Genomic DNA, 27,984 nt, shown 5'->3' with positions numbered 1-27,984 from the left:
GCCACACTTCAGTGTTTCTTTACTTGTCATAAATGTTTTCTTGGACATTCTTAGAACAAAAGAACCGTCTGCTTTCCTCTCAAAATCTAAAGGATAGGGCACTAGACCAGTACTTAGGAGTTCTGGGTTCTTTTCCCAGCTGTGCCAGTGACTTCCTTATGACTTTGGGTGAGTTGTGTAATAGATATGTGCCTCAGTTTCCCCATGAAGTTTACACACTTTTGTAAAACACTGAGTTTTACAGATGGACAGAACTACCTAAATTGTAAGTTACTATTATCCGGTACTGACTGCTGCCAGAGACAAGATACTGGACTAGATGGACCACTGATATGAGACACTATGGTTATTCTTATGACTAAACAAGGATATTACTCTCAGGAAGGGTGAGGGGAATCTTAGAAATGTGTTCAGATTTCTTTATAGAAGTCCAGTGCTAGGTTTTTCCTTTCATTGTTAAGAAATTGAGCCAGGTTTCCCAATCCACCAACAAAATTCACATTTTGACCTGTTCAGGTGCTCTCGGGTATTCTCAAGAGGGGTAAGAAAAAGAGAAAGGATCCTGACACTTAAACCTATATCCACAAAGTAAACAACCAGTCTCAAAGTCCATTTTTCTTATTGAAAAGAACTCGAAGAAAGTGGGAAAGAAGGCATAAGGAGTTTATGGATGTGAAAGAAGAATGTCATTAATGGTCTCTAAAGACGCTGGAAACTGTGTATCAGCCATGATCCATATAGATCAATGGAATTGAACATTACGAATGAAGAAATAACATAAGAACAATTTACAAGAAAAATCATATTAAATATCTGTGCATTAACAACATTTTAAAAAGACACCACTGTCCTGCTTACGCAGCTTGCAGGGTTTTGCAATAGTGACAGAAATTTAAAGGTACAAAAAAGGTAACACACAAGCACAAATATGTGGCTATCCATATATATATTTATACCTACACACACACACACACGATTTTTCTTATATGACTATTATACCTTAAGACTTCCACAAATGCAGAATGTATTTGGAAGTTATATTTAAAATGTTCAGCTTCAATAACTATTGATTTATTAAGGCTACTAGCAGATTTCTGATTATGAAAGCATGGTTTTTAATCACATTTGCTCTGTGTCCCTTTCAATAGAAAGTGGTGAGAACCTTACATTTTCAATTCTCAAATTCTGCACCTACTTAGCCAACTTCATATTGATGCTCAGGAAACAAGCCCTCACCAAAAGACAGCAACCTGTGCTTCTGGGACTGTAGAACTCTCCTGCATTCAGAAGCACATCATTTCACCCCAAAGGGCTGAGTTTTCTGTGAAGCAGATGAACCCAAGGGGCTGCATGGCTACCAAGCAAGTCCAAAAACTCAGAAGAACAATTCCCAGCCCATGCTAGTTTGGCTGTAATCAAGACCCAATGGGCCTTGAGCTGTCAACGTGAAGACGACTCCACTACACAGTGGCAAAACTCCTGGGGTAAGCAGGTTGCTTACATTGTTGTTTATTAAGACATATCTTTGTCTTGTCGAAGATGGATGTGCTGCTGTTTCAAACCTGTTTCTCCGTAACTTCCTGCTTGGCAGTAGCAGAGCTGTTCACAAGTGGGCTGGTCTGCCTGCAGAACTGGAACTTGTGCTAGATTCCGGTCTGGTTCCTAGGCCGCTCCCACTAAGGAAGCATAGGTAAGCAGGGTTTGTTAAAGACACAGTCTTTTCCTTTCCTCTTCCAGACATATTAAGCTGTACGTAAAGTTCCATTACAGCAAGAGACAGCTGGAGACAGACTTATTTAAACTCATTTGGAGTTTTACAATGCCCATTCAAGCAGTATTTTAAATATCTAAAGATGTTAAAGAATGCCTTGAATCCAACACACAGCTTCTCAAGGGAGTGGCTTCAGAAGCTGCAGCTTTTGTCACTAATATCTCCACTTAAAGCAGCTTAAGCCACTGTTTACTGCAATGAGAGAACCTTCTTTTTTAACGACAGGTTTCAGAGTAGCAGCTGTGTTAGTCTGCATTGTTAGCACAGCTCCCTTATCAGGCCTCTTCATTTAACCTTTTCACTCCTGTCAGTACACACATGTGCCACAGCGTGAGTTTTAAATGGAAAAGCAGGACATACTATGCCCAGCCACAGTGAAAGAGAAAGAGTCCTTGGTGCCTTTACCTTTTCAGTGCTGAATTACGTAACTTGTCTATTACAGTTTAAAAGCAGGCAAGTTTTTGTGCTTTATATAGTAACAATATGGCTTTGCATTTTATATATAGATGTTGATCCTATACAGGGGTTTTCTTCCACAGATTTTAAAGCTGGGATGCACCCAGTTCTGTTGCTACTAAAATCTTTACATCACACCGCATCATCATTTATTTTAGGACATAATTCACTAGAAGATCGATTTGCAAAGGTGTTAGAGAGTTTAAAAGATGAATTATACTATTTTTCCTATCCCTCTACCTCACAAATCAGACTGCCTTAGTACGAGTCCAACTGTACATGGTGGGGGAGAAGAAAATATTGAATGCATTTTTAAAAGTCTCCATAAAATAGTTTTTATATTCTTAACATTGCAGTATTAAAGCGCTGATATTGCAAAATCTACTAATTCTAGAAACAAAAGTCTTACACCACTGGAAAGAAGAGATTCTCAATTCTTCTATTTATAGCTCTGATGGTTGATAACCGATGTTAAACCTGTCACTGGTCCAATATCAAATCCTGCTTGTCCTAGCATTGAAGGTAGTGCAGTTTTGGGAGTGAGAAAATTATTTTTGGGGCAGGCAGTTTTGTGGTTTTTTTAGAGCCCGTTTGAAGCAGCTCAGAAACATTAGAGGTTATCTCAAGTATTGCTGAACTAGTAAGCAAAATACAGGTGGAAGGGTCAAGGGAACACAAATGCATGCAATTTGCTCATGACTCTCTCATATTGCCACACATGAAAACCAGACAAAACGCAATACATGTTTAAGAATGGCTCAAACAATATAGTTCTTCCTTCAGGACCAGGAGGTCACATGTTACAATCCAACACTAGCACTTGGTCTTGCATGCAGTTCAGGATACTGCCCTACAATACCTTCAGAGTGAGCATGAGGACACATTTTTACAATTACAGGAGTTTGGATGAGAAACTGAACAGAAGTTCTTTCTGTGCATCTCTGCAGACTTTCAAGATAAAAGTTAATAGATTCTGGCCAGTTGTGCAGGGGGGTAGGGAGGGAGAGGCACAATACATTCCCCCTCCCTCCCATATTCCCTTGTGACCCTGCACAGGGATGGCTAGAATTAGTCTGGGAGGATGCAGTCCCTGCTCCCAATTAGCTCTCTACAACAGCACTAGCTGCTCAAAAAGGAGTGGGGAAAAGACACCTCTCTCCCCCCCCACCCCCATCAGCACTGAGGAGTTGGCTGGCTGCAAGGGTGGTAGAGCTACTTCTCTGGTATGTATGCCTCGGAAACATCAAGAAGAATTCTAGCTACTTCATTCCACACCCCTAAAGCTCCTTCCTCCTTCCTGCAATGTAATTGCACTCAGGAGCAATTCTGTACCCAGCAAAGCTCAAAACAGCTAATTGACTAAACTAAAATTCAGAGAGGAAAATACATCCAAAAAACTGATAAGGAAGAAAACTTGCAGGAGTTGAAAGTGAAACCTGATTATGAGTTATAACTGTTCGTTAGAAATTAGGAGCACTTTTGTTATGTTCTTTTTGCGGATACAGACTAACACGGCTGCTACTCTGAAACCTACCATTTGTTACGTTTGTTCAGGGTTTTAACGACATGCCTGATAAGATTTTGTTTTGCTGATGCTCCCTTAACAAAATGCAAATGGACATTTATGACACCAAAAGACTGTGATGATGAAGCTACTAATATACATTTCAGTGTCTGTGAAATTTATGATATTACAAATAGGTCAGTAGTGACTCTACATTAAGACAACATGCAATTTTAAAATATTGACTAACTTGCTGAGGAAATTTTCAAAATGCTCCCTTTTTTGACTAAGGACAGAGATAGTTTTTTTAAAATATTGCCACAATAGTTCTCTAATGCCATAGGCTTCCCCCTCATTCCACTCCCCTAGCCACCATGCCAAAGTGACAATTATTTTTCTCCCTCCCAGGGCATGCACAAGGGGAGACAAGCAGGGGCACAGGCTCCCCAGTAATTGGCCAGGGCACAGCGCTCCTCCGGTCCTGGGGGCATGGTGAGAGCTGACAATTCCTCTGACCCTGGGGCCCCGGTGGGAGCTGACAGCTCCTCCAGCCCCAGGGCTGTGGTGGGGCCCAGAATGTGCCCCTCCAAAAACAGTGAAATTTAAATTCTTGCACATGCCCCTGCCTCCTTTTATTATTACTAACATCAATTTATATTCATGATGAGCTGGATTAAGATACAGTATCCATACCCAGTCCTGTAGTGGTAACATCTACAAGAAAATGTGTACAAGTAAAATATGAGGTTGGAGTGAAGGTTGCGCACTTGAATAGGGGATAGGGAGGAATTGGGTGGATACATTGTAGTTGTCTATACTGGATGCTGGAATGGAAAAGGAGTGTGACATGGAGTTATGAGTGTGACAGTGTGTTCGGTTTGTAAGGGATGTGGATTTGTGGCTGATCTGGATGTTAAATGTTACCTTAAATGGTGTTTTCCTTGAATTTTAGCATTTGTGTTTCTTTTAAACACATTTGAGCCACCTTAACTCTAAATTAGCTAAGATTATGTGCAGGATATGTATATAAACAGTGCAGCAGATTTAAGTCTCTGGGGGACATTCTTCTTCAAAGTTATATTTGTGTATCTTGGAATTTAGCTGCCTCTGCTTTGAAATATTAAAACAATGAGAACTGTGAGTTACAGGAAAGAGATCCAAAGAAGCATGTTATTTGCACTGACTCTTTGCAACAAACATGTCATTGCATTTTCAGGAAGAAGCATCAGATTAAGTGTACACAAACTGCCATATAAATCAAGCTACCTAGCAGAAGTTGCCAAAACACACCTGTATGTAGTTCAGCCTTCATCTTTGTTGGGTCTTTTCAGCTCAGGGGTCATATTGAGCTGTAAAAACCTGAACCAACTATAAATCAATCCAGTAATATCTGCCTGAGTTTACAAATAGCCTGAAACAATAGCTCCAAAAGAGGTGTGAGCTTCTCTGCCATCCCAACGGAGTTATTAACTTCACAGATAATGACTACATTTAAAATGTAAATGCAAGAAAAGCGAAGGATCATCATATTATGAAGATCTTCTTTGACAGGAGTCTCATTCTGGAATCTGAAGTAAGTGGAGCCTGGGAGAGTACCAATACTTTCTCCCACCCCACCCCACCCCACCCCCACTTCAACTCTTGATTGGAATACTTGAAGAACCAAACCTCTGTTTCTGAAATCATTTAGCCTCCAGTGCAGATCTAGTGCTCACTAGAAAAAGGTTTATTTTTCTCTCCTGCTGGTAATAGCTCACCTTCCCTGATCACTTTGGTTACAGTGTGTATGGTAACACCCATTGTTTCATGTTCTCTATTTTCTAAAATCTCCCCACTGTATTTTTCACTGAATGCATCCGATGAAGTGGGCTGTAGCTCATGAAAGCTTATGCTCAAATAAATTGGTTAGTCTCTAAGGTGCCACTCGTACTCCTTTTCTTTTTGCGGATACAGACTAACACGGCTGCTACTCTGAAACTAGAAAAAGTGATCCTTGACTTTTTTTAATAGTGTTGATCAGCTACATTACTCCCTTCCCCCCCTCCACAGAAACAAAAAACAACAACAAAACCTTACCTTGTCCAGCAGTGCATTCTGCCATAAGCGGAAGATACTGAGGTAGCTTCTATCTCTAGCACTGAAGGACGTGAAGAAAAACTGGATGGAAGATAAGATGATAGCTCGCTTTATTGAATTCCTATGTGAATCAATATTGTACAGTTTCTAGAAGAGGCAGTAGTAGTTCTACGATGTCCATGGTATGGTCAAACGATATACCTACCCTCAAAAACATGGCCCCAGGGAAATGGATTAATACCTACAACTAGGCAGTCAGTGGGATATGCAGCTATTGAGGACACTTACTGAAGCCTGTAGATTCCCACTGTCTATACATTATATAAAACATTTTTCTTGCTTTTTGTGGCATCTACTTGCAAGCACTTACTCCAGTATAAAAAATATCCTCTATATCATTTATCTGCTCCCTTAAGCTCTTTCTCCCACTTGCACCTTCATGTATCCCTCTATGCTTGCACTAGTCTCCACCTATCAGTACCCTCACCCTCCTCCTTCACACCCACTGATTGCATGATTTTTTCTTGCTAATCTTCTCACCAAGGCCTAGCACATCATCCTTTACCTCAGGGGTTCTCAAACTGGGGGCTGTGACTTCTCAGGGGGTCACAAGGTTATTACACGGGGGTCACGAGCTATCAGCTTCCACCCCCAAGCCTCGCTTTGCCTCCAGCAGGTATAATAGTATTTAATATAAACAGTTGTGTTTTTAATTTATAAGGCGGTGTTGCACTCACAGGCTTGCTGTGTGAAAGGGGTCACCAATACAAAAGTTTGAGAATCTCTGCTTTACCTAATCTGCTCTCTTGGGTTTTGCCTTATCATTCACTTTTACTCATTCCATTTTTAAAAGTTTCTAACCTCTTCAACACACGGATAGAATCATGTCCTTTGCAGCAGGGAAAAACTAGTAAGACTCATGGGCCCCATTATGGAACTGCAAAGGTCTCCCTTCAGTGTCAGCTATATTTGAATAAGCTATATTGAATAAGCAGTCGTTCCTCAAAAACACCAACAGACTCACACTAGGCAACTGTCACCCTGTTTTCAGCCTAACAGTTTTGTTTTTCTGGGAGGGGAGGTTACTGAAAAGCTGGTGATTAGCCAACTCCCATCCCAATCCAGATTGGGCAGGCTAACCTTTTGCAACTTGCTCTTTGGAATTCCTTTGAAATTCACCCAGAAGCTACAGCTAGTGCAGAATACAGCACCCAGGAGGCAGGGAGAAGCTCCTAATTATACCAAAACCCATTACAAAACAGCCCTTTTAGCATATAGCAACTGTCTTCCAAGGATGCGTTTTATTTATAGAGGTTGCAAAACATCAAATTCCAATGCAAACCCACTCTGAAAAGGAAATCCCTAAAAATGGCATTATGGGGCCCTGTGTTTATTGTGTTCACTGATTCCACAGCAACTCTGCTCAAACAACAAGTAAAAAGATGATATTACTAGTTACTAGCTCGGACTCACTTGGTTCTTTCTGGCCCAGGCATCATCCCTAGTAATAAAGATTTTGCAACTGAAACTTAGCTGACAATTCTGTTGATGTTACAGAATAGACTTTGACATCCTCTCCCACAGGTATGCTGACACTGCAGTGCTAACCCAAGTAAAGAGTAGTAAACACTTGTTTTAGTCACCAAAGTTATCAGATCTGACTGTGACACACACAGGGAGCAGATGTGTGGTGTAAGATTTTTTTTATTTTTTTTTTTAAAGAAACAGTCACTTCTCTGATCATAACTGCAGTTTAAATATAAAATTGGGACGGTTGCCTTAGCCAACAGGAATCAAAAAATGCTGTGCCCCAGGAATTATTGTTATGAAAAAGAAAATACTAGCTTTTCACCTTCTCCCCTTCTGTTACAATCTGGATGGCATTTGGAATGAGCCGTGCAGTCTTCTCCTTTGTCACGAAGGTTATATCCTTCAAGGCAATAGAAATCTGAACAGAAATAGATACAAAAAAACACACATAGAAAAGTTATTAAATCCCAGAAATCCACAGGGCACAAGACATGCAAGAGGAACTCAACATCAAACTAACCCAAGCTACTTGAATAAAGCACAGTAGATGTAGGGCACAGGACACCAGGACCACCACCCTTAAGCAAAAGCATACCAAAGCTTTGTCATTCACAGCCCTGCCCAGCCCAGCCGAGCGCACCAGAACCAAATAGTGAGCAGACAATTCACTGCACCCTTACCACTCCCACAGCAGGACTAGAGGATTCATGACAAATCCTATCCTGACAGCAAGCTGAGTCCCACAAATCTGAATACCAATCCTGGCTGCTACACTGGAAAAGACATCTGTACTCCCTTCTTCTGCTATAATGTCTCATTTCTGCTAACAGCCTGACAGATGTGCATGTAGGTACATTTGCCAAGTGGCGTGCAGCCTAGGGCACGGGTCACTTGCAGATTTAAACTAGTGTAAATGGTGGAGTCTCTGTAACTTGATGTCTTTCAACCCTGATTTGAGGACTTCAGTAACTCAGCAGAGGTTACGGGTCTATTACAGGAGTGGGTAAGGTTCCATGGCCTGTGATGTGCAGGAGGTCAGACGAGATGATCATGATGGTCCCTCCTGGCCTTAAAGTCTATGAGTCTATAAACACTGCTGCGGAATCCCCCAGTCGAAGTGGGGGGTGCTCTGCACATTAGTATAGGTGACACTTGAACTGCAACTATCTAGAATGTTAATGAGCAGCTCCCCAAGGTGATCCAAAAAAGAGCTTCCTCCTGGTCAATCAGTAAGAGTTATGGCATGTTTGTTTCAGCTGGAAGCCATCTTTGCATAGCTTATACACACAAGGCTGAAGATCCAAATAGAAAAATCCCATCATGGTCTTTTGGCATTTCTTTTTCGACACTTCACCTCATATCCATCCCTCCAGCACTGAGGGATAGAGACAATTTTAAACAGACTGATCTTAGTGTTCCATTGACTTCCAGGCTGCTCTTTGATTTTACTGTGCAACAGAGATTTGTAACTCCAGTCATGACGGCCGGCTGCCTTTTGCAGTATCAGCCCCAATGGAATGCCCTCCATGATTACCATCACCAAGAAGGATCCCTCAACCAGAAAGCTTCAGGTATGATTCCCCAAAACAAAAAGGGATAAGGGATTTCTTTTAAGCAAACCAATAATCAAACACACAAACCAACTTACCGTGGTCTCCCATCGGAAGATGTTGCTGTGGAAACAGAGCCAGTTTTCAGAGAGGTACATGCGTCCTTGCAGCAGAATATCCTTCTGGAGGGCACAGGCATAATCTAGACATAAAGACCAAGAGGAGCTTACTCACTCATTACAGTCCAATCGGATCAGCCCTATTTTTTTCCTGTAAACCCAACTCTCTTTGATTTGGAAATCAAAACTAGGGGAATATCTTTCATTACTCAATGGAAAATTCCATAAAAATTAAACTCATATTGGGCCAAATCCCATTTATTTATGGTGAGAAATCCTGTTGATGTCCTACTTTACCAAAGTCAATGGAACTATTTGTGTGAACAGGGAAATCAGAACTCTGGCCATTGTGTATTACCCTCTGGTTTCAGATATCTGGCAAGGCGTGGCAGACAATGAACTTCTGCTTGATTTTCTTTGCAAAACAGAATATTGAAATTGCACTCTACAAGTCAAGCTTCAAGTCACTTGAATGAAGTAGCCGAATACAAAGGCAATATTTTGTCTACTAATTCAGAACATATAGTCAACCAGTCACACATACCACAGTAAACTGTGCGTTTCTAAGGTGAATCATTTTACATTCCTTATCGTATCACAACCCACAACGAGTTAAAAAATCCTTATTTAGTAGATATCCACATTCCGGCAGGGATACTTCAACCAGAGGCCTTTTTCAATCAAGGTTTCTTTTTATTACCTATATGAAATGGCCTCTGGCTGAAATATCGCTGCTGGGAACTGACTGTATCTTGAACAGTACATTAATGGATCTCCATTAACAACAGCAAGGAGCTAATTTATTTCTTTACTGGTGTCACTCTGATTTAAGGAGCAGAAAGATTCACCACTGAAGCAGTACGTGTGAGATTTTCATAAACGCCTAGTACTGGCTTTGTTGCTGCCACTGAAGTGAAGGGTAAGAATCCTCTTAACCTACACTGAAAGCACCGTTAGGACAACATTGAGCCCTTTCGAAAATCCCACCCTAAGAATTTAAATTCTGTATAAATACTAGGTTGATTTATTTTACACATTTGAGGTATTAATTATATGCATGCGGCTGAAACAACCATGACTATTACAGGGAAACTGTCAGGTGAAACTGGCCAAAATTTAGCTTTAGTACACATCAACTTTTACAAATTGAGGACCAATAAAAATATTTCCTTGAATTTCCCCCCTAAATTCAAATTGAACCACTGTTTGCAAACAAATTAAAATTACCTGGCAATATTTGCAACCCCAATATATGAGAAACTGAAAGCGGAACTGACGAACAAGTTAGAACAGGCTGAAAGAAATTCAGGTTAACAAGCAGCACAGCAGAAATTAAGAGAGACACTGTCCAAATCAGTCTTCTGATAGAGAATCCTTTAAATACTGTGTCCTGACTTTTAAAAGAATTCCATCTTAACTCTTTTATTAAATTTTTTGATGTCCTTCTGTGTTTATAAGGGTCTTTTGGGCAGGTATAAGATCATCACCACCACCAAAACACACAGGGGCCACTTCTCCACCCTATCTCCCTTCTCTCTGTACACTTGCCAACCAGCCTCTTTGGTGTCAGCTTTGCTGCTACTAGTAAACACGCTTTCTTGCGGAGCTCAGGGAAGAATATGCACATGGGATCCCCCCAGAGTAGAGAATGAGCGTGATGCAAGTGATCAGCAACAAAACAGTGGAACTGACTATACACAATGGGATGTCAAAATGCACAAAATAGGCAAACTGAAAATTGAGAATTAACATTAATCCCAGTTCTAGTAACCTACGAGCCTAATTGTAAAAACGGATATAAAATGTTAAAGATGAAAAACTTTTTAATTAAATGGTGCTCTTCCAATCAGATTTTTTAAATGCTTACACTATGAAAATCAAAGGCACTTAGTTTATAGTATAGGTATGGAATCACAGTCATTTTTGTATAATCTTTAACTCCAGTTCTCATAATTATAAGAATGTACAAGAGTAACCAGAAAAAAAAGAAAAACATATTATAAAGAACAGCAGTAGTTACATTTCTGTGGATAACAATGAGTAGGTAATTACTACCTTAAATATTTATAGATGAATAACTAATACAGCTTGGGTTCAAATCCACTATACCAAGCAAACAAAAGGTTTTAAGACTGGAGGTCAGAAAAGGTCCTTTTAAATGAATGCTACTCCCATGGGGTAAAGAGTAATTACATAAAAGAATGCCTTTGTTTGCTTCTGACTGAGGAGGTGCTATATGGCTGGGGTTAATCCATCAGCAAGTCTATTCTTCAAACCCTAGGTAACCTGTTCATGGCAAATATGCTTCATAGAATTTGCTTAGTTGCTTTCTTAATCATCCCTATCAGAGAGTAACTTAATAAACTCAAACTATGTTTTGATATGTTTCTTCTAATTTACTGTGTATTGAACCCAGTCCACAGGAATGTCCTATTTTTAACACAGAAGTACACTTGATGGCATAGAATAACTTCGTTTTCCATTGCAGCCTGAGAAGGATGTAAGGATTTAGCATGTCACATCTTCCAGGTGGATGAAAGTTCTAATTTCTCTTCTATAAAAGCACTTGGCTGTTTCTGGGTAGACGGTGCTGTAGCCTGAACACCAAGCATCTAGCAAGACTTTCTTGCTGGATTAAAGGCTGCCTTTTTATTGCAAGAGATAAACCCTGATGTTATGTTGGTATCAGAATACTTATCTCTGATACAGTGTATTTGTTAAGTGGGTCTCCAGTGGTGCAGTCAGGCTTGCTTGCTGAGTGACCTTTTAAGAAGTGGTGAGGTGAGTCAGCAGCAGCAGGTACAGAGGCAAGAAGATAGTGGGTCTGATGGGTTTTAAACGTTCTCCATTTGGTAACATCTGGCAGAGTGGGCTCAAAATAGGTGTTTCAGTGCCTTCAGGTAAATACAACAGCCTGATGTTCTTTTCTCACAAACCTCTTGTTTTTCTTCTAGTCAAACCATTCTTTTTCTCCAGATCTGTAATCCTGTTGTTGCAGTTCCACCGATGTCCTCTCGATAGAATACACGGTTCCAGTTCACCCTGGTGATCAGCAAGCTTTATCCTTTTTAGCAGTAGTCATCCAGTTAAGATTGTAGAGTTGTTTACATATTTTCCCATTCATTTCCATAACTACAGTGAGATCTGGAGTAATTTTCACTATGCATTTCTTATAAGTATCTGGGGCTGGTGGTAGCTGATATCATTGTATTTTCTCTCTGAGTCCAACAAACTCAAAGTTCTTTTTAGATTGAAGAAAAGACTCCATGGAATGGTCCTAAATTCTGCAGACCACTTTTTAGTGAGGTTCTTGGGGGGAGGGATAGCTCAGTGCTTTGAGCATTGGCCTGCTCAAACCCAGGGTTGCGAGTTCAATCCTCGAGGGGGCCATTTAGGGATCTGGGGCAAAAATTGGGGTTTGGTCCTGCTTTGAGCCGGGGGTTGGACTAGATGACCTCCTGAGGTCCCTTCCAACCCTGAGATTCTATGATTCATTAAGGTTCTGAGCTGATTATTAAGTAGCAGGGACAGAGCTCATGGTAAGTGTGACTTACCTAGCTATTCGAGACACCTTAGAAATACTTACCACCTGTCTAACAGCCAAAAATATTCTGACATGTTTACAAAAAAAAAAATCTAAACTTATTTCCCTGGGTCATGGTGAATTTAAAATGTGCATCTTTTCCGCTTAGCACTAGGCTAGCATCACAGGTCCCCAAGAAATAGGTAAGATTTTTACCTGAGAGTGCCCCTTAGAGGTACATTAATCCCTCAGAAAGACACTGCTTGTTGTGCTTCATTTCTTGCATAGTCTTTCCCAGACCTGATGGTATAGTTCTTTCTCCTTCCCATTCACTACCTTGCCTCAAAGCAAGGTGAGTTTAGCAACACAATTCATAGGCCATGACTTTGGGGACAGGGAGTTTTCCCTTTACTTCCCCCGCCCCACCACCACCAAAAAAACACCACCCTTGAGACACAGGAGCTGCCTCTGACAAATTAATTTTTCACAAACCATTCACCTAATGAGACACCTGACGTAGGTGCCAGGGCATATCACCTTCCAGAAGAAATGCCTTCATATTAGACTTCTGCCTTATACAGTCCTTTGAAATAGCATATCAGGAAGAAGTGACAGTTCTGGGCTGCAAGTCTCTTTCTCTCCTCCCTCCGCCATGGGCGGTCTATTGCTTCAGAAAGAAGAACATCCCAATTCTTCTCCCTGCAACCCTGACCGTCTTAAAAACAGACTCCTATGCAAGGAGAAAGCTTTCAGGAGTCCCTCTGGACATTTGTCTGTCTGTCAAGGTAACATCTACTAGCCTCTGTGCCATTGCTGCTTTTTCATGGGTGGCAAAATCTCTACTGGCAGTGGCGTATACGTGCCAGAAACAGGACTCATGCAATTACAACAGTGAGCAATGCTTTCTGGGACTTTATCTCCTGCAAAAGCCAGACTGATAGGCATCACTAACACAGTGTTCAATTCCCTGCCAGCCTGAGAAATGGTTGCACTTGGACACATTTTTAAAGATGCTTCACTTAAACCCAGTGTCACCTTAACGAGAAACATGATTTTATTTTTTTAGGCTTCATTTGCTGAGACTCATTTCAAGAGAGCTTTGAGTTTAGATTCTGTATTAACCCCCTCTCCTCTGTTAAACCTAGTTAACCTTTGTTAGTTACCGTTTTAAAAAATTGCCCCCCTTCACCCCCTTCTCATTCAACATCCATTAAGTGTCTGAAGCAGCAGTATGTGAAGATGCACCAAATGTATTGCCCATGCCAGAAAAGAGTCCAGTGGCACAAATCAAAATTTCTAGGATATAATTCTAACTCTGCTCTTTCCCCACACTCTCCAGACCAGTCATAATCCAAACATTTCTGAGCCTATCTATTCAATATGCTGTCCCAGCACATCCTTCTCAGGATGCCCTGGCCTCGCCTTTCCCCTCATGATTGCCTGTGACAGATGCTACCTTACATACGAACCCTGGCCAATAGATGTTTGGCCACCTATGGGACGGGTAGGAGAAGTTACCTTAAGAGACACCCCATGACCACCATCCAGAGGGGCTGGCAGCATTCCTCCAGCATAGGAGTCTACTTTTAAGAAGTAAAAGCTAAAGTTGTTTGACATTATCAGCAATAACACAGTTTGGTTGGTTTGTTCACATCTTACCTACTATGAGCCTCTCCAAATCTGGCAGATGTGAAAACTGTCTCTTAAACTCCTCACTCCTATATTTATAAGTGGAACTTGAGATCTGCAACAATGAAAGGTGAAAGGTTAAAGTAAACAGCTTTATTTTCAGCTATCAACTATCTTCATACTAGCAGGAAACTAGGGTTATAGTGTAAAGAAAATAAACACCAGAAAACTGGAAAAGAATAGACAGTATCTAAATGTATTTATCACTGTCATTATGCTCCATTATACAATGCTATGCTGCTATAAACTAAAATCCCAAACCGAAATATCAGATCTGTTAAATACAGCATTGTCTCAGAAATGCAGCTGCACAATGGGATTTTTGCCACTTTCAGTAATTAAACTGGTAGACTGGTGACACTAAAGACTGAAGTCCAGAGAACAGGTACAAGGTAGGTACCAGCAACACAAGATTCCTGATCCTGCTTTACCTATATGATTCACCCCTTAATAAAGGGATCACATTTAAGGGTAACAGGGTAGTTTGGTCTCCAGGGACCCTTTAAGACTACAGGCTTGTCTGCACTTACAGCACTGCAGAGTGCACCACTGTAGTGCTTAATGAAGACACTACCTTCAGTGAAGGGAGAGCTTCTCCCAGTGGCATAGTTAGTCCACCTCCCCAAAAGACAATAGCTCTGCTGATGGGAGAAGCCCTCCTGTCCTATCGCTGCCTACACCAGGAGTTAGATTGGTATAACTACATCGCTCAGGCGTGTGGATTTTCCCTGAGCGACGTCATTATACCAACATAAGTCTGTAGTGAAGACCAAGCCTTAGCCTCTCTGCTGAGGCTGCCAACAAAGGGGCCAATTGGTACGAACCATGGTGGTGGTTTTTGTAATGTGGATCTAAACTTCAATAATATATAAAGAATTTTGGAACACTTTCCATAGAAAATGGTATTGTAAAAACAAATTCTAATCGATTCCCTGTTAACAGTAAGGTGATTTACAATAAACTAAATTGCTCCTGTACAAATCATTGTGTTTTAGCAACATTACAACTGAAAGAGGAAGAACTCGCCTCCCAGTGTCCCAACAATGGGATATAAACATACCATAAAAGCCTCATTAGATCTAGTGTATGAAACTTTTATTAAGAGATGTAAGCAACAATTGGCCATTGCTCTTTCTGAATAATAAAGGTGTCAACAGATGTTTGACATGTTCCGTACACACACATTTCTGTACCATTGTATCAAGCAGTTCAGTGTAAAATACAATTAATCACTTTTTGGCCATTTGACCAGACTCTCTTATAAACGCTTAGTCCATTTTCCATGCACTATTACGATATGCATTGCATCAGTTAACAGCCAGTTGTAGCTGTGAATTTTAAGTTTTCAAAGTAATTCTGCCCAGAGTAAATTAGTCTTTAGCTAGGAGTTATTTTTAGTAAAGGAGTGATAGTGATGGCCCAAACGCATTAGCTCTAGGTATACAATCATAGAAATGTAGAAATGTAGGGCTGGATGGGTCTCAAGAGGTCCTCAAGTCCAGCCCCCTTTGCTGAGGCAGGGCCAAGTAAACCTGGACCATCCCTGACAGGTGTTTGTCCAACCTGTTCTTAAGAATCTCCAGTGACAGGGATTCCACAACCTCCTTTGGAAGCCTGTTCCAGAGTTTAACTACCCTTATAATCACAAAAATTTTCCTGATAGCTAATCTAAATCTCCCTTGCTGCAGATTAAGCCCAGTACTTCTTGTCCTACTTTCAAAGGACATGGAGAACAATCAATCACTGTCCTCTTTATAGAAGTCCTTCACATTATTTGATCACAGTTATCAGGTCCCACCTCAGTCTTCTTTTCTCAAGACTAAACATGCCCAGTTTGTTTAACCATTCCTTATAGGTCAGGTTTTCTAAACCTTTTATCATTTTTGTTGCTCTCCGGACTCTCTCCACCTTGTAGACTCGTATTCAATTTGTGATCCACTATAGGCCCTAGGATCCTTTTCAGCAGTACTAGATGAGCAGTACTTTTCGAGCAGGGGGTTGGACTAGATGACCTTCTGGGGTCCCTTCCAACCCTGATATTCTATGATTCTATACTACTGCCTAGCCAGTTATTCCCCATTTTGTAGTTGTGCAGTTTGATTTTTCCTTCCTAAGTGAAGGAAGCCTCATGTAACCTCACTTCTATGATTTTAACATTCCCATCTGGGACTTCTGCTCTGTACTGCCAGAACTGATGACCCTGTGTAAATCAAGCACTGGTTGTCTGCCTATGCTCAGGACTCAAGTTCTTTAGTCAGGATGACAAGGAAATAGATACCATGAGGTGATGAGTTGAAATGAATAGTCCTCATAAGTTTGCAAGTGCTCTTTTTACATTTAGCTAACTGTATTTTTTTTAAGTCAGCAGTGTTACAAATACCACCTATGACGACTCCAAATAAAAGGAATTAAAAATATTTTTCTTTATTTTTTAGGTTTGTTTACTGAAACAGAACTTTGGGTACAGCCAGCACCTCTGGTTGATGAGCAGCTCTCATACAGCAACAGGAGAGAAAAACACATTTTTAAAACTGAAAAAGATGTGCTTTGTAAATCAGAAGAATTGGCAGGGGAATTCAAAGGCTGGATGGCATTTGGAAAGGAATTGGCAGGAAACTACATTTAATCAGGGCCTGTGTGTTCTACAATTCGGTAACTTTATAATTTGGGTATGTTATGGAAACTGTAAATATTAACATCCGATGAAGTGAGCTGTAGCTCACGAAAGCTCATGCTCAAATAAATTGGTTAGTCTCTAAGGTGCCACAAGTCCTCCTTTTCTTTTTGCTAATATTAACACTGTTACAATATGCAGGAGTTGTTGCCTGAGAATTTGGCACACGTACCACAGCATACATGCTTTTAACTCACTGTTTGGAACTGGCTACATTTTGTGAAAGTGCCCCTTTAAGGTCTTATCCAAAAGATTCAGAGTAAACTTCAAGGAACTCAATTTGTCTACCTAGGAATCTTGGAAAGCTGAGTCAACTCTGCTGAGATTCCTGTGGTTTCAGGGAGTCTAGGGTTTTTGAACTTGATGCTTAATGACTGCAATCTGTGCTTGTGATGATGGAGCACTGGTACACACACAAACAAATGTATTTACAGTCCAGTACAGTAAATGTGACACAGATAATCAAACTACAAGCTTTCTCACACTGGCTTCAGTATCATCAGTTTAAGGAACTACCCCTCCAAGGGGAAGGAGACGTAATGTCTCCAAACAATGTGTGTGAGAGAAAAGAGCTATGCAAAAGCTAGATATTCGGAAAAGGGCATGAGGCAGTGGAGAAAGTGTGAATGTGCCTGTAGAAGCCTAATGCCTGACACAACCCAGGCAACAGCACTGAGAAACAAAACTCTAGAGAGTCTCCAGAATCTAAACACTAAGTTTCACTCAATCTCTAGGGCATTAAACCTGTTATCTCTATGTTCCTTACCTGAGAGCCCTTTGTTGGCATATAAAATCATGTCGGTTTTTCCAATCATTTGAACAGAGGACAACAAGAAGAAATCATCCTGCTTATGTGCACACTAAGCTTTTCAGACAGCTAGGAAAAACCTGCTCTGAATTCTTATCTAATCAGTCCAGTTCCACTGGAAGGAATTTAGACATTGAACTTTCTTAACCTTCTCCTTTTCTTGCTTTGTATGGCAACTGGTTCGCATTCCTAGGGCTAGAATTAAGTGTTGACTTTCCAGCCACCCAATCTTTTAAACCAGCCAGCCATAACCAGCAGGGCAAGTTGTGCTGGAAGACAAATGGGAGAAATTTCCAGACCACTGGCACAAAAAGGCTGGAGCTCATTGATGCTGTGATAATACAAATAAATGAATAATATAAAAAAAAAAAAAAGAAAACAAAAAACTCCTAAGACTTTTCAACTTCTCCAAGAACTATACCTCAATTGTTCTACAAGCTTAAGTGTAGTGAAATTTATGATAGGCTTTCATTCTGGGCTACATGAGATGCCACAGAGGTTATGCAGAGGACTGGCAACAAGTAGACAAAAGCTCTAGCATTTTATACAGGAAGTAGAGGTTTCAATTTTAGCACTATAGAGCCTGGGCATTTCTCACAGTTTAATTATGTCATCATACATATGATATCATGCAATGCCACACTACAACAATACTATAATGAAACTAGATAGCTATATGTGGAGACAACCTGTGAAAAACTATGCACTACCATATCACCAATTATCTGATCAATTTTTGTAAATATTAAAAATAAATCATTGTAGGAAAGGTAGGTAATGAAGACTAATTATGAATTTTTGTTGCCCATTATATAAATGCCCTTAGGTATGCCATGCAATTTGTGAAAAAAATATCAGCAGAGTAAAGCAAGACCTATCCAGCATTCCTGAACTAAAAGTATTACAGAAGAGACTGTTACTTCAGTACACAGTATCTTTAGAAAGCACCCAGACAACCCACGAGCTTTCCAGATTGTCCTACTTAAAACTGTATCCATCAGGAAATTCAGAGTTAACCCTCCAAAAGCAACCTTAGCTCTGTCTCTTTGCAATAAAACAGAGTCTTACTAAAAGATACCTTCAGCTAATAATGTATTATTCAGCAGATAAAGAACTATAGTTTTCTATGCTGTTTTTCCAATGAGGCTCCATAGGTAAACGGAACTGTTTAAACTGCACCTTATCTTTCTATCCCTAAGATGTAATGTTTCCTAGAAAGTGCAAAAAGTCTGAACACATCTCAGGCAACCACTTGGAAAGGAAGTTACTTGAGAACATGCATAAGTCAATGGGATGACACACATGGTTAAGAACCTTGCTGAATCAAGACCTGAAGGAGAAGAGCTATACAGTCTATTGCATTTGCCTTTTGTTGTTGGTTGCAGTGTCCCAGAGCAGGAAGGACAAACCACATCACACACTAGTTGACATCTTGCGTTCTCTGGATTTTATTTTACAGTTATGAACACAAATATAAATAGCTATGAACAAAATTATGGCTTCACCAGTGGTGACATACCCCCATATGTATCCTGATCTCAACCACAGACCCTCACACCTGCCAACAGTGCTTTCTGACCTTAGCACAAATTCCTGCTAAGTACTCAGGGCAGCACGTTGGGTCCCAGTGCCATGTAAAGCCCTCAGGCCATCAGTGTTAGATATTCACTGCTTATAGCCGTTAGCCTCACTTAGACCTTAAATTATAATCAGCAAAGCCTGTCTTTTCATTTCTGCTCCCCGTGTCTACAGCCAAGCAGTGCTGAGCCACCTCATCTCTCCACCAACAATGCAAATCCTTCAAAGTAGAAGAGTAGAAGGAATGTAGTGCTGAAGTCAGCCTGCAGGTTGGAAGTAAATATGGCCTGGAGTGGTGTATTTTGAGAAGACTGGGCTGAAGAAACAGAAGAACAGAGACCAGATGTGCACCATTTCTCAGGGACAGTGAAGTGCAGGTTAACTGTTTTCATCTGGAATTCCTGGACATTGTCTAGCAATAAAATTCAGAACCGCCACTTAGGTTACAATCAAACTGCATTTACCTCACCACTACCACACTCAAATATATATTGCAACTTACCTAAAATCAGCATTTGAAGCCCAGTGGTTTTCCCATGGATTTCAGTAATGAGTTTCTTCCTGTTCAAACTTCTCTTACTTCAGCCTCCTTAGGATCAAACATCCATCCCTAAATCTTTTTCAGAGTCATTGCTTCCTAGGATAAAGTCTCCTCATCCTGTAAGTATGGCCTACATTCTTTGTTCCTAGATGTGTGACCTTACATTTGGTTATATTGGAACACGTTACTTGTTTGCACCCAGTTTAACAAACGATACAAATCACTCCATATCAGCAATCTGTCCTCTTCATTATTTGCCACTCCACTACTCTGTCATCCACACATTTTATTAGTAATGATTTTATATTTTCTTCCAGGTGACTGATTAAAAAAAAATTAAACAAAAGAAGGTGAAGAACCAATCCCAGCAGGATCCCACTAAAAACACACTCACTCACTGATGTTTCCCCATTTACAATTACATTTTGAGACCTATAATTTAGTAATTTTTAATCTATTTAACGTGTGCCTTGTTTATTTTGTATTGTTCTTATTCCTTAACATGTCATGCAGTACAAGGCTTTACAGAAGTATACCTAAGTATATCATATCAAAATTGCCTTTATCAATCAAATTTGTAATTTCATCAAAAAATAATCAAGTTAGTTTAACAAAATCTATTTTTCATAAATCCATGTTGATTGGCATAAATTATATCACCTTCCTTTAATTCTTTAGTAATCCAGTTCCAGATTAACCATTCCATTATTTTGCCTGGGATTGATATCAAGCTGACAGGCCTATAATTATTTGGGTCATCCCATTTACCCTTTTTAAAATATTGGTGGAACATTAACTTTCTTCCAGCCCTCTGGAACATCTTCAATTTTCCAAGTAGTATTAAAAATCAACATTACTATTCAGACAGCTCCTCGGCCATCTCTTTTAAAACTCCTGGATGTGAGTTTATATGGCCCTGCTGATTTAAAAATGTCTAACTTCAGTAAATGTTGTTTAACCAAGAGGAGGTTGATGAAGGCCACAGGCTTGTTTCACATAAGCCAAAAAGCTGTATGATGGTAATGACTTTTAATCACTATCAACATGGGCTACATGTTCAGACAGGTAACTTGTAGATGAATTTTGTCCTGTTCCCAACCACGCACCAGATTGTTCTTTTCTCTAGCATGTAAAGTGAGTGGTTTAAACCGTCCTGGACAGGGTGTGTGTGCATGCTGTCAGCCGTTTTGTTTTTTGAAAATAAGGAGCCATCTGAGCATCTGTAGTCACCTATTACTAGATTTTCCAAACAATTATGCTTCATTTAACAGGACACATGAGGCACTTCTTAACCAATAAGAAGAGGGAAAATAAATATAATGCTGGAAGAAGCATCCCAGTTGCTGTAGGATATGTAGAAGTCCGTTTACCAGAAACTTCCAGGCAATGAAGGAAATGCAAGCATATTCATAGCCACTGCAGGAAAGTGTTTAAAGAGCCAGGACTAGGTCTTACTTACATTCATTTTCTGATCCTCTTCATTCGCCCTGAGCTGCTCTGGGGAGGAGAGTCTCCTAAGCACAGGGAACTCTTCCAGCTGGTCACTGGCAGGCACAGGTCTGTGTTCTAGTGTCATTATGTTCCCTTCTCTGGCCCAGCCCCCCTCCTATTTGCAGAGGCTGAAGGAGAAACAGATTTTAAATGTTTTCAGTTTATCTGTGGTGACAGAATGGAGAGAGAGGTAGTTTTCTCCTTCAGTCAGACCTGGGGTCAGGTGAGATGTTCTCCAATAGTATTACAAAAGGTTTCATTCCAGCTACATCATTTCTGCTTTAGGAGCACAAGCCAGAAAATCTCTAGAGAAGGGACATTAAAATACAAAACACAGAGTGAATGCTCATGTACTAAATATTCCAGCTGAAACACAGAGATGAGGTGTTTCTGCTTTGCCACTGCTGGAGCCTTTCCCTGCTGCAGGGAGCTGCCGGAGCATTTCCCCAATGGAGTCTTTCCCTGCACCAGGGAAAGGCTCTGGTAGAGGGGAGACAGCATAACACTACACTGCTAAAAATAGTAGTGTAGATGGGGGATGCATTGCCTGGGCATGTAGAGAGCCATGTAGGGTACATACCCTAAGGTTCTGGCGTGTCTTTACTTGCCTAAGCAGTGCCTCACCATCTACACTGCTATTTATACCCATGCTAGGGGGCGTGTAGTGTATGTACTCCACATGTGGTCATAAGTATGAAGTGTACTTAGAGTGGGGTCAGCTTACTTAAAGGGGCAATGCACATCTCTCTCTCGCTCACACACACACACACACACACACACTCCTGGTGTGCGTGTCTGTGTCTCACTTTGGAAAGTGGAGGGAGTGGTGCGCTCCAGTGGGATAGCGTGGGTTCATCCTCCCATTCAGTTTCCGCAGGAAATGTTTGCAGCCACTGCCATGCATCTATTGTGTCCCCTCCCTCCATTCGTGCTGCCTTGTCGGGCTACATTGACAACAATGGGTTAACCCTTGAGGGCTCAGCCAAGTGCTAGTTCATCATTTAGCAGCAAGGCATTCCCTGGGAAATATCCCACCCTCTTCCACCCTCTGACTCCTCCAGCTCAACTAAGCTTCACTATCATCATTGCTGCGTACAGTATTAAATTGTTTGTCTAAAACTTATACTCTGTGTGTGTGTGTGTATATATATAATATTGTATATCTATATTATACTCTGGTGTGTGTGTGTGTATTTATTTCCAGGGAAATTTTTTTCACCAGACAAAAGACTATATATATATACATACACACACACACACTTATACTCATATATACATATATACACACTTATAGACTATATATATATATAGTCTATATATATGTGTATATATATATATACACACACACACTTATACTCTGTGTGTGTGTGTGTGTGTGTATGTGTATGTATGTGTATGTATATATATAATATTGTATATCTATATTATACTCTGGTGTGTGTGTGTATTTATTTCCAGGGAAATTTTTTTCACCAGACAAAAGACTATATATAGTCTATATATATAGTCTTTTGTCTGGTGAAAAAAATTTCCCTGGAAATAAATACACACACACACACACCAGAGTATAATATAGATATACAATATTATATATATATATATATATATATATATATATATATATATATATATATATATATATATATATATATATACACACACACACACACACACAGTATAAGTTTTAGAGTATAAGTATAGTCTATATATATAGTCTTTTGTCTGGTGAAAAAAATTTCCCTGGAACCTAACCCCCCCACCCCATTCACATTCATTCTTATGGGGAAATTGGATTCGCTTAACATCGTTTAACTAGCATTTTTCAGGAACATAACTACAACATTAAGCGAGGAGTTACTGTAATCCAAATATCAAGTGTCTGTAGAGAAGATTTTGTGAAGGAACACTACCATGTTCCCTCTAATTTTTTCCATCCAGGTGCGGAATGAATTTTGTTACGTGCAGCACCAGTATCGAGGTAATGTGTGGCTGTGCACCACCAGTAGAAACAAAAAACCTAGATATAATATATATATTTTAAAAAGTTATAGGTATGGAAGAAGAAAGAATATTAAAACAAGGGATAACTAACAAGGTGCACCGCTTAAGATGTTGATTTAATATGAACGCAAATAAAAAGAAAATTAACACTGCAAAATTTTCAGTAGCCTTTTCAAATCTTACATGTATCTATTCCTTTGAGGCATAAAACAAAATTATCCATTTTCTTGACATAGGAAACAAAATATTTTATCATTAGTATTGGTGCATGAAATAAAATAATTGCTACGGTTTCTTTATGCTTGAAATACGTTGACCTCTATGGGGGCCTCACAAACCCTGAAGCAAGGGGTTTGGCAGGGCTAGGTTTGGGGATTTGAAGGGGCACCCCCAGACCCAGAGCTACTGCGTCTTTCCCGGCCACAGCCCTGCATTCCCCAAGCTCCCCCATCGCCACCCCCCACCTCGCCCCACTGCCCCCACCCACCCCCTATTCCCCACCTCACCCCACTGCCATCTTCCAGGTCCACCTGTGGCTGCACCCCTCCGTGCGGTGTGCACGCCTGCATGGCTCTGCTAATTAAGTGAACGGCCCTTGGTGGGCTCTTGTGCAGCCACACAGCCGCACACCTTGGAGGGAACACAGTCCAACACATATCCATATAAATCCAACCCATGTCTGAAAAGTGAATTTTGAGCTACACAGAGCTCTTCTTCAGGAAGAGCGTCTCTCTCTCCCCAATAGAAGTTGGTCCAAAAGAAGATATTACCTTACCCACATTGTCCCTCTAACATTAGTTTTAAAAGCCAGGTGTAGTACAATCAGATGCTATGCAAGCTCCCCCTTACACTGCCCTGCCAACTCACTTCCATGTTGAGCATAGCACCCTCATAGTAGCCCAGTCCTGGATTCCCCACATGCTGCTCTGGGCTGATTTGCTTCAGTCCTGACCAAAGGTATCCCATACTATCCCAGTCCTGGGCCTTGACCAAGGCACCTCAGTCCTGACCTGCAGCATATTATGCTTTTCTGAAAAAGCAGCTGGAGGTGGTACTGGAATACTGTAGTCAAACAGTTCACAAACAGGCATAGCACATCACGAAACTTATTTAATCTTATGACTCCGTTGGATTGGTACTCTGATCTTTAGAAGTAAATTCTTTGCACACACTCAACTCCTTCCACCACACAGATCTCACCAACTCCCTGGTCTTTACTAGAGCCTAGACCACAGTTTCTTAATATGGTTACAACAACATAGGTTGGTTTCATCCACATAGGCAAGATCAAACTATGTTATAACCAGGTCAGGGCACTATCATATTGAAGCACATTTCTTGAACAGTCACATTTATAGTGCAGATTACCAGAATAATATAATTCTGTTGCTTAAAAGACTAGGAACTTGTTCTTAAAAACAATGTTACTCCTGCGGAAACTCTGCAGCACTTCATACGCACAGAATTTATGTCTCCTGCAAATTTTTTTTCTCCGCGGAAAATACAGTCAGAGAGGTGCTGCAGTTATGCCTTTTGCCCACCAGGGGCTGCTGTGGCACCAGAACAGAGGGCCTCCAGCTTATCATCCATAGCAGCTACCAGCCAACAGGGAGGAGAGGCTGTGTTCCTCATAACGCCCTGCCTGTGGGGCCAGGTGATGAGCCAGGGGATATAAGGGGGGACAGAGAGAGCTGGGCACATGGGGAAGTCACATAGACTGGGATTCAGATAGGCTAGAGGGGGGAGAGATTTGGGCAGGGGCAGAGTGAGGGTGCAGAGCCACATGGGGGTGGGGGACAAAGGTGGGTGAGTGGCAGTGCAGGGCCACATGGGACAGGGGATGGATAAGTGGGAGTGCAGGGCTACATGGATGGTGGTGTCTGAGTGTGGGGTACAAGAACACATGGAGATGGGGGGCAGATGTGTCTGACTGAATTGGAGAGGCTGGAGTCAGCCAGAGTCTGCATGGGGAAGGCTCCTCAACTCCCTAACAATCCCTCATTCCTCCCCAAAAAATCCCATTTCATTCTTCTCCCACCCACACCCAACAATCCTCCAGGTTCACGCCAAGGCTCCTTCCCAGCAATTACTTCCCTCTCCCACAGCTCCTCTGTTACCCCTGACTCCCCCAAGCCTTTGTACTGCTTCTGACAGGTGTGAGAAATACATTTCAGCATTGTAGTTTAAATGAATTATTACTCAAAGTTTAAATGAATTAATATGCCTAGTAAGGAATCTCTTTATCAAAAACATTTCCTGAATTTTTTTTGTTTTCTGTATTGTTACAGACATACTTGCTGACAGATATTTTCAAATAAATTACCAAAATAATTGAAAGTGGCAATATCATATTGTGTTCTTTTGACAAATAAAATATGCAGAATTTTAAAATACTGTGTGCAAAATTTTTAATTTTTTGACATAGAATTCCCGCAGGAGTAAAACAAGCTATTTAACTAGAGCTATGTGGCAGATCCTCTGATTCGCAGAGGATTTTGAAATTTGGCTTCTTCCAAATTAGAATGAAAACCAAAAATTTCAAAATTCTCCATGAAGAAAAATGCAAAAAAAATGGGTTTTTTTTTGTTTCAGTTCATTTAATTGATCTTTAAATATTCATGGTAAATAGGTCCAATGGCCTGTGATGGGATGTTAGATGGAGTGGGATTTGAGTTACTACAGAGAATTCTTTCCTGGGTATCTGGCCGGTGAATCTTGCCCATATGCTCAGGATTTAGCTGATCGCCATATTTGGGGTGGGAAGGAATTTTCCTCCAGGGCCTCTTCCAATCTGCCTTCGTCTTTTTGCCTTCGTCTGTAGCATGGGGCACGGGTCACTTGCTGGAGGATTCTCTGCTCCTTGAAGCCTTTAAACCATGATTTGAGGACTTCAATAGCTCAGACATAGGTAAGAGGCTTTTCCCAGGAGTGGGTGGGTGAGATTCTGTGGCCTGCGTTGTGCAGGAGGTCAGATTAGATGATCATAATGGTCCCTTCTGACCTTAATATCTATGAATCTATTTAATAGATTTCATTTTCACAAAATCAAAACATTTCATTTTGATTTTAACCTTTTTTAATTTGTATTATCATTTTAAAACTTAGAAACAAAATGTTGTTTCAAAATGAAAAATCCCAGTGTTCCATTCCAAAAACGTAGAAGTGGGACACTTCAAAATTGTCTGAACTCCCCCCCACACACACACCCATTTTCTACCAAAGCAAAATTCCAACAAAATCAACCAAATTTTGCAGAGTGTTTTGATTTTGATGGAACTTCATAGTCTCATGGAATAAGGTTTCATCAAAGTATCTCCAACCAGCTGTATAGTAAACCACACTTGGTTTTATTCTCCACTCAGTGCAAGTGGGATTCATGCACACAATTATATCCTTTAACACGAATGGTAGTTCAGGATTTAATTGCCCTCCCTCACCCCCTTCCTATCCATACCTAAGAGACCCTAATTAAAGAACCTCATCCTCCAGATGCAGGAGGAAATGCACTTTATAACCATAAAAGTACTCATCCCTGCTGGAAACATGGTAGCGATGCTTCAGTTACAGCTGAGATGGCATTCGTGCAAACTTGGTTTTAGGAGTATTATCTCTCTTGCCCTGCAAATTATCATTCTCAGCTCAGAAGTGTAAGTTCATTTAAAAAACAAGTCAGATACCGTTGTGCTTTGAAGACTCAGAACCAGTTTGGATGTAGAACTTCAAACTTGGAATGTACTTTGAACTCAGGAACACTCTGTTCAGTTAAAAAAAAAAATTGGTTGACACACAAATTTAGAAGCCAGTGAAAACCGCACAATGAACATGCCCTCCATGTTACTTTTCTTACAGAGGTCTGCTGTTATCCACATAGATCTCTGGCAAACCCTGACCACTTTGGAAATCCCTGCTCCATGAAAAGTGGTCCCTACAGTTCCCCTCTATAACCCCTTTTGCTCTGAATGCTCTGATGAGACCCAGCAGACCTGGCAGCATTCTGCCAATCCCAGTTTTTGTCTGTTTTCAAAGCTGGCGTACTCTTCAGGCTTCAGTGCAGGTGGGAGCACACACACCTCTCTTTCAATGTGCAGTCTAAGGAGGGTATATACAAGTCTGTGCCATGCTTCCTCCCTGTCCTCCTACAAAACACTCCTGTATAAGTTGATTTTGGGAGCCAAACCAAGCCCATTTTTAGTGGTGGAGTGAGCTAGTTTATAATCAAGTCCATCCAAACTGGGATGTCCAGTCACAGGTAGGAGAAGGGATCCACCATCACCAGGGAGACATTGGTCTTTCCTGGAGTGGTCAATTCCCAGGCAAGTAAAGAGAAAATGCATGCTCCTTCCCCACTTACCAATACAGTATGTGGAGCTTCCACAGCCTGCAGATTTTAAATACTATCTTCATTGTTATCTCATGCTCCCTCCCATCCATTTGTTGTATCAACCTGTTGTCTCTTCTCTTATATTTAGATTATAAACTCTTCAGAGCCGGGCTTGTTTTTTTGTGCATTTGTATGCTGTCTAGCACAATCGGGCCCCGATTCATGACTATGGCCTCTAGGTGCTGCCACAGTATATATAAGCAAATAAATGCATACATACATACAAAGGGTTTAATCGCCATGAGGAGAAGCATGCAGAATTTTTAAGCTCTGCATGTTACATCCACTTCGT

At 40.8% G+C, this 27,984-nt stretch overlaps 1 protein-coding gene across 4 annotated transcripts in view; it reads right to left on the bottom strand.

The window, feature by feature from the left end:
* GRAMD1C (GRAM domain containing 1C) overlaps nt 1-27,984 on the bottom strand; it is an 83,597-nt gene that overhangs the window by 37,417 nt on the left and 18,196 nt on the right. For 2 of the 4 annotated variants that reach the window (XM_073308639.1, XM_073308648.1), the window contains exons 3-6: nt 14,189-14,273; nt 8,986-9,089; nt 7,660-7,755; nt 5,808-5,888 (exon numbers count right to left, since the gene is read on the bottom strand). In XM_073308639.1, coding sequence (XP_073164740.1) covers nt 5,808-5,888; nt 7,660-7,755; nt 8,986-9,089; nt 14,189-14,273 — 366 coding nt within the window. Of the gene's footprint in view, nt 1-1,236; nt 1,298-5,807; nt 5,889-7,659; nt 7,756-8,985; nt 9,090-14,188; nt 14,274-21,278; nt 21,422-27,984 lie in introns of those variants that run through there. The other 2 variants (XM_073308647.1, XM_073308656.1) reach the window with 2 other exon arrangements.

Source organism: Lepidochelys kempii, chromosome 1 (genome assembly GCF_965140265.1).
Source record: "Lepidochelys kempii isolate rLepKem1 chromosome 1, rLepKem1.hap2, whole genome shotgun sequence".
Lineage (NCBI taxonomy): Eukaryota > Metazoa > Chordata > Testudines > Cheloniidae > Lepidochelys > Lepidochelys kempii.
This window is presented reverse-complemented; position numbering and strand designations above follow the sequence as displayed.